Raw genomic sequence first — 7726 nt, forward strand, 5'->3', positions numbered from 1 at the left:
CTTCTTTTTTTTAATTTTTTTTTAAACACTGCTGAAAGGACTTGAAGCTTGAGCCATTTGAAGAAGAAGTTTTGGAAGAAAATGCAAGATCTGTAAGTATTTCCCAAGACAATATGTTTTGGTGTTTGATTTTCAATGCTAGGTTTTGATGCAACAATCTCAACTTGTCTCTCTTAAAAAAAGAATAATTTTTAGTCTGCAGAATACATCGTGAAAGAGACAACAGAATAGAACTTAAAATACAAAACTTTAATACTAACTTCTACATTGTTTTCAAAGGATACATTCAAACAAAGCTCATGTAAGAAGGAAATAGTGTCACAGCTCCCTGGGTCCATCTGGCCCAACCTCTGATCAAACAGGGACACCCAGAGCAGGGTGCCCAGGCCCATGGTCAACCAGATTATGAAGATCTTTGATGACTGCATATTCTGATTTATGATAATAGACTTTATTTAGTTTGAAGTACAAGAAATTCATAGGAAGATACAAATTATTATTATTATTATTTTTTTGCATTAGCACATAATGATCGTTCAACGTCAAATGTCTGTGATAGAAGAAGAAATTGAGGAATTCAGGCTTGCTCTGAAGCAGTATGTGGAGTCTGCTTCTGCTCAGAGTGGCTGTTTGCAGTAAGTACAGTATTACTGTCCGTGGGCTGAATAAAGGAATCTATTTTCTTGAACAGTCTCTAAGTAGAGATGGATAGTTTATGAAGAGAGAATCAGTAGCATCCTCTTTCCTGAGTGATTATGCACATGTATTTATACAGAACTTCTCAAATACAACAGAAGTCATAAAGAGATGTCAAAAGTATGTGCGTGAACTTCCAGCAGTATCACAAAATCTCATGAATGAAATAAACACTGAGTCTTAAAAAAAAAAAAAAAAAAACAACAAAAAAAACCAAACACATTCACACTCCTGTGCATAATCTTCCTGCCCCCCAACTCCTGCTAAAACCGTAAAGATAATCCCAGAGATACAGTACCATTTTTAAAGGCTTTTAGGTCACCACTTCACAGCTTCCAGAAGCTCCTAAAGTGACAACATCTATTGGAAAACTCATCTGCCATCCATCATTTTTGCTCACCTGGGAAGTGAGCAATTGATCAATTTGTCTTCCAGTTCTATGCTTGGAAGCTTTGAAAACTTTTCCCTCAGTTTGTCACTGTTAAATTTTCATTCCTAATAAAGAATGTAAAGAACTGAAAAGCAAAATTTTCAATAGTGTATTCTTGCTTCGCTCTTTTTCAAATGAAATAAAACATTAGAGCAGGGTTAAGAATAAGTTTAAATGACTCATCGCTATATTGAATTTAACAGACTTGAAAAAGCTATGCTATACACACATTACAGACCACAATGAAATATTTTTATAATGTGTACACAATATGGTTCTCATATATTCAAGGGTTTCAAAGTCTGCCTGCCACATCCCTAACCGGTGAGCCTTATTGCTATGAGATCATCACAAGTACAGTGATTCTACCAGCAATATTCATAAAAACAAGAAAATTAAGCTGGAAGAACAAAGAGTGCCACTCCCTGTCCCTCTGAAAAAGAACATCCAACTTCAGTGATTGCGTACTTGCATGAGAGAGAGCTTACACCAGTTCAGAATGCAACTTAGAAAAGGAAGCAAAAACTTTCTTTCCCAAGTTTAAAGGCATTTGGCAGATCTGCAATGCCACCTACCGGCTGTTTTTAAGTTGAGCTATTTATGCCATTGATTTACTTTTTGCCTTCCCCAAAAAATTCTTGATTGGTTTTTATATTTTACAGTGTATTTTTGCATACACCAGTAAGTTCTACGAATTCATTAGCTATTACTGTGTGAAATATAATCTGAGATTAGTTTTCAAGCACACCACCAGTAAGCTCAAAGATTTTGGCTACTCAGTGAAGTACATACATACGCTTTCTGTGCCATATATCTAAAAAACAATGTGTAATTTCCCCATGTGCTATGAACCTGATACACTCAGGACAATAAACAGGATAACCCGGTCTACACAATCAGTATATTATGGGACACATTTTATCCATGATAAAATGTTAGCTGAATGCCCTAAGAACAAATAAGCAATATCAGGAGATATTATTTTCAAAACTTATCTTCATCAGACATCAATCTGTCTTAATACTCTGTTGCTATGTGCTCTCAAAGCATCTGGTCTGCGTCTCACAGCCAAGGGCAGACTTTGCATGAAGAGACTCTTCAGTGAAGCAGCACAAGTCATTCTATCCCTTCAGCTGTTCTGTGTGCACAACGTGCTGTGTCGGTCGATTCTCTCTGGAGCACATTTGTCCGATTTTCTGTATTACTGATTTGCATTTCTTCAGACTCTAACCATTGGAGGAATATGAAAAATGAGTTTCATAAATGAGACCATCATAACTGTTATTAATATTTAAAAAAAAAAAAAAGCCATGAGAATCCTCAAAATCTTATAGATGAGTTTTTGCTGTATCATTCTCAAAATTCACATATTTGTTTGGCTGTGTGTTGGTTTCTGTTTGTTTGTTTCAAAAAATCCTTTTATTTTGTTCATACTCAGAAAACCTGGGAAAGGATGCATATGTGAAATGGTTTTGACATGTTTGATTGAATTACTTCTGTTCTACATTTCTTAGTGTTTCCATACAGAAGCTTCCAAATGATTCCCGCTTCATTATTTATGAGTTCTGGGAGAACAGCAACATCTGGAATAGGTAAGCTGTTCTGTTATTGGATTTGTTGTTGCTTTAATACATATATACACACAAAGGTTTGACCATTAGAGAGCAATTATGTGAGCAATTGCGTACAAGAATTGAATACAAATTAAATACTGCTAATTGATCTCCCCTTATCTCCCTTATGAGGAAAGGCTGAGTAACCTGGGTTTGTTCAGCCTAGGGAAAAGAAGACTGAGGGGGGATCTGATTAATATTTATAATTATCTAAAGGGAGATGGGAGGCAAATGGATGATGCCAGGCTTGTCTTGGTGATGTATAACGATAGGACAGGAAGTAATGTCTAAAACTTGAATGTAGGAAGTTCCATACAAACATGCAGAAGAACAACTTCAAGGTAAGGGTGATGGATCACTGGAACACATTACCTAGAGACGTTGTGGAGTCTCCTCCTCTGGAGATATTCAAGACCCATCTGGATGCCTACCTGTGCGACCTATTATATTGAACCTTCTTTAACAGAGGGTTGGACTCGATGATCTCTTGCTAAATATATCACATTGCTTCAAAACAATATAATTACTAAAGACTAAAATATAATGAAGCTTATAGATAAAAACATCAGAAAAACACAGCCAGTTTGAATAGAATAGAGAGAAGGGTATAGCATTGGATAGGTAGCAGTTGATCAGAGACAAAAGAATAAGGAAACAACAGCTTCAGCATAGTTCAGTGATGCTGTTGTAGGATACTGCAGGAGCCAAGGAAGGAGAGAGGAGGTGCAGCACCCAGCAACACACCTGAGCAGCATTCACAAGGGAGCTCTGCCAAAGTCTCCCAAATGCACATCACAGCATCTCATCAAATAGATTTCCAGAATGTCTCTTTTGGTCAGACTAGCAGCTGATTTCTAGACTGTGGCAGACAGACGGCTAAAAAAAGAATGGAAACAAAAAGGTTTCCTGTAACTAGTATTAAAAAACCCCAAGCACTAGGTTCCTAAATCTGTAGACAGAAACAATTCTGACAGAAGATGGAGAAGTGTTAGTATCTTCCCTTTTGAACAAAGCCCCATTTCAAAGCAGGCATGTTTACTGTTAGAAAGGGTAAGCAACAACAGTAACAAAGGTCAGCACATTTGGAATAAGAACTGGTATACTGGGTCACAATCAAGAGAAGAACATCAGAGTAACAGTTAACTGTACAGGGGAACAAAAAGCTCATTTAGTATAGCATGCAAGAAATTCACAGAGGTCTCCTCTCCCATTATCATCACTGTCTAACTTTAGAAACACAAAATCCCTCCTATGGCATGAACTGCAAAAAAATTGATGCACATAAAAATATTTAGTCCCTTAATACTTGTCTTCTTATTTTTATTTTTTTTTTTTTTACAATTATCTAGCCACCTTCAAATGAATTACAGCAAGACATTCCAAAGAAGTAATGTGGACTTCCTGGAAACTCCAGAGCTCATTACAACAATGCTAGTCCCTGGTAAACACCATTTTTTTCGCAAAGTTTTATTTGTTGCATGTGAAGAGTTCTGCTGTATCAGTGTGTTCCTTATATGAGTCCCCTGCATAATACCACCCTTTAGTCAGTTCTGCTTTTGTATGGAGGAGGAAGGGACTCCAAATGGTTTTATTTTAAGCAAAAAAAACCAAACAAACATAAAATGCATCAGCAAAAATAAACCCCACTGCTTTATGTTATATGGTACAAATGTTTCGATAGCACACGCTACTTAAGAAATGACCTGGAGTATACAATACTGTCTGCAAATCATAAAATAGACTCTGTTCAAGATCTTCAGGCAAAGAGAACTGCCTCCTGATGAATTAAATTTAATCATATTTACATTAACTGAAGGAAGCATTAATTACTAGTAATTCAGATTTGCTAACCAGTTTTACTGTACCATGCTTCCTGCTGTGTTAAAACATGGGGAAAAAGCAATGTGTTCAAAGATTACAATTTATTATTACAAACCAGTAACCATACACCTTCCTTTTCAGAGAAACATTAAAAGAGACAGTGCAGGACTCTTAATTCCCCTTATGTCTGACTACAGCCTAAATTTAAAATAAGAAAGTAAAATAAAGTTACTACCTAGCCTTATACCTGAGGTCACCTTTGAAAAGATGAGTTTTCAGACCTCACGAGCCGAACCCTTGGTTGTAAGTCAGGATTCCTGCAATACAAGGGGATTGCATTTATGAACAAAGAATCCCTTCAAGTCTTATGTCTTACTGGGAAACTGCTGGATTTAAGATAAATTTGGCTTTAGGAAACAACGCAGCATTTTCTCACACGGTCTTTGTGTCCAAGAGCTAGGTGTAGCCAGAAGCGTTCCAAGAGTGGTTTATTCACAGCTAGGGAACGTACAATTAATACAGAACAAAATGGAAACATACATTGTTTATAAATGCCTCAATAGAGAAGCGTGTGAAATTGGATGCAGAGTGCATGCAGGTGCCTGCAGAGGGAAGCGCGGCCTGCAGTTGCCATGGAAACGCCGCATCTCGGCCTGCGCTCCTCAGGGCTGGGCAAGCAGAAGTCACGCATTCACAGCACTCCATTCAGCATCTGTAATTTGCACATCAGACTAGATAGCTGATTTTTGTTCTTTTTTTTTTTTTTTTTTAAGGGGAAATGTTCCACACGCATAAACTACACAAATTGCATTTCTATTTGAAACACAGAGAATGTTTATAAAGTAAAAAGTGATAGCTGAAATATTGCAGGTGTATTTTATAGGAGAATTTTAGACAAAGTAAATTGAAATCATTGTAAAATCAGGAAGAAAGAAACCAATCCATTCAACTAGTACAGGACAGACCTTACTCTACAAACTGATTAGCTCAGATGCAGCTACACCTTTTGGCACACCTGGATTAAGTAAGAGCTGATCTGATTCTAAATCACCATCTGAATCTGCTGCAAACATTACATACAACCTGAGCCTTTGCTCAGTGGATTAGTTCAAATGACTGCAGGTGCGCAGCTAAGAATGACTCGGGAAGACACAGTGTTTGAGTACTGTTATTCATTTACTATCAGTTAATAGGAACAGTGACTATTAACAACATGCACTCCTGTTGCAAGCAGATCAAGTTACTTCAGGGCATTGCATCACGGTGCCAGGTATCACTCAGTTCACATGCATGAAATGCCTACACTTTGCCTAAATCCAAAATGGATTGGATGGAATGGATGCCTACCTGTGCGACCTGGTGTAGGGAACCTGCTTTGGCAGAGGGGTTGGACTCGATGATCTCTGGAGGTCCCTTCCAACCCCTACAATTCTGTGATTCTGTGTGAAAATCTGGATTTGAGGATATTAAAGTAGCTCTCAGTGAAGAAAACAAAACGTTGAAAACTACTGAATGTTTATGGCACTATAATCCATGAAATTAACCGTTATACTGACATTTTTTGTTGTTAAAGTTTATTAATCCAGTGATGTGTCAGAGCCTACTAGACTTTAATAGTTCACAGTGAAGCAGGATTCTTAACCATCTTCTCAATATACTTCTTCAGGAATAACTTGTTTTCAAATAAATGCCAGAAATTGATAGGTTTATGGACACAGCCACTGGAACAAATTGTGTTAATGAATTTAATCCCCAAACTGTACAGTGCAAAATGCACAGTCTCTGAGCACCTCTCCAACAAGGGCATTTGGCACCTAAGATACAGTCACAATCCTTCCTTGCTTCCTTGTCTCTCTCCATAAATCTTGCTGTTATTCTCTGCAAGATTTCAGTTTCCAAAGGCCAGTGTGGAGGGGCTGTGGGGAAAGAGCTACAAATATGTTTCACTTTGGCTCTATGCATAATTCAGTGATTGCCGTTTCCTTTTTATGAAAATGACATTTTACAACTCACTGTGAGGCAAAACACTCTTAAGCCTGCATAAAAATAAAAACAAAACACCAGCATCAGGATTGAATAATGTCACTAGGAATGAAAGTCACTGAAGGCAGCAGAAGAACCCAGGGGACACTGCTCAGCAACAGCACTGTCACATGCAGCAGAACAGGCAGCCCCTCACAGTGAGAATTTATGTGGTTTGCTCTCTGGGATTTGGGTGCTTAATTCTATGCTAATCCACCTCAGACAGAGATGTTATCAAAAAGAGATCTAAATTTTCATGTTATTGCCATCCTCCTACCATTTATGATCAGGTAGTGTTGTACGTGTTCTTCCCCTGCCTGGAGTGGTTCTGTCCTTGAAAGTGTGCAGCTGTTGTATAGCTGCATATATAATGACCATTTCTTTACACCAGCAGTGACTTATGCATTATAGCTATTCTATTTAGAAAGTTTATGTGATAGAAATACTGTATATGTAAATACATGAACTCTTTTCTCTTTCAGCATCGTGGTGGGTCCTCAATAACAACTAGAAGCTGTGATTCCAAGTAATTATGTCATGTTTTTCACTACAATAACGTTGATTTAACAGTGTACAGGTGTGCTGGGTTAGAGGTTTATCACGTGATACTGCAATACTATGGATGTAATCTGTTCTGTTCTAAAATAAGGAAAATCACATTCATTGCCTTCTTGTGATCAGTTTAGTGAAATAACGCATTGTAAAAGCTGAAAAAAAGACAAAACTAAGCTCAACTGTTAACTGTGTATATTTAGTCCTGTCACAGAAAAATGCATCTTGATTGGTGTGACTGAGTATTTGTGAATACTTTTAGTCTCGCATTAATAAACAATTGTTACTTAATGCTGCTGTTTTCTCCTTGTACCGAAGAAACAGGTATAAAGTTGAAAACACATTTCCATAAATGTCTATGTATAGTTTAGGAGAATAAATGAATAATTTGTTCACGTTAATACTATCATTCAGGAAATTTTTTGCCCAAGAAAAGACAAGGCAGCACCATTTTCTCTTAAGAGCCCCTATGGCCCCTGCCCTCTCTTCTCCCTCACAAGAAAAAATGTGTATCTGCGGGCCAAACCGCTTTGGATCCACAGGTTTAATGTTCCACAGCTCATTTGCTTTGAGCTCTGTCTTGAACATTTAA

The 7726-nt window shown here is 37.5% G+C and overlaps 1 protein-coding gene across 1 annotated transcript in view; it reads left to right on the forward strand.

Annotated features, from left to right (window-relative positions):
• Nucleotides 1–7350, forward strand: part of NECAB1 (N-terminal EF-hand calcium binding protein 1) — a 53267-nt gene extending 45917 nt beyond the window's left edge. Inside the window, exons 9-13 of the mRNA XM_042869830.1 lie at nucleotides 39–92; nucleotides 523–635; nucleotides 2641–2718; nucleotides 4089–4180; nucleotides 7065–7350. Of these exons, the coding sequence (XP_042725764.1) occupies nucleotides 39–92; nucleotides 523–635; nucleotides 2641–2718; nucleotides 4089–4180; nucleotides 7065–7093 (366 nt within the window). The 3' untranslated portion in view covers nucleotides 7094–7350. The remainder of the gene's footprint in view (nucleotides 1–38; nucleotides 93–522; nucleotides 636–2640; nucleotides 2719–4088; nucleotides 4181–7064) is intronic.
• The last annotated feature ends 376 nt before the right edge of the window (nucleotides 7351–7726 follow it).

The sequence above is a fragment of the Lagopus leucura genome, unplaced genomic scaffold (genome assembly GCF_019238085.1).
Source record: "Lagopus leucura isolate 7727_CA_CO unplaced genomic scaffold, USGS_WTPT01 Super-Scaffold_100002, whole genome shotgun sequence".
Lineage (NCBI taxonomy): Eukaryota > Metazoa > Chordata > Aves > Galliformes > Phasianidae > Lagopus > Lagopus leucura.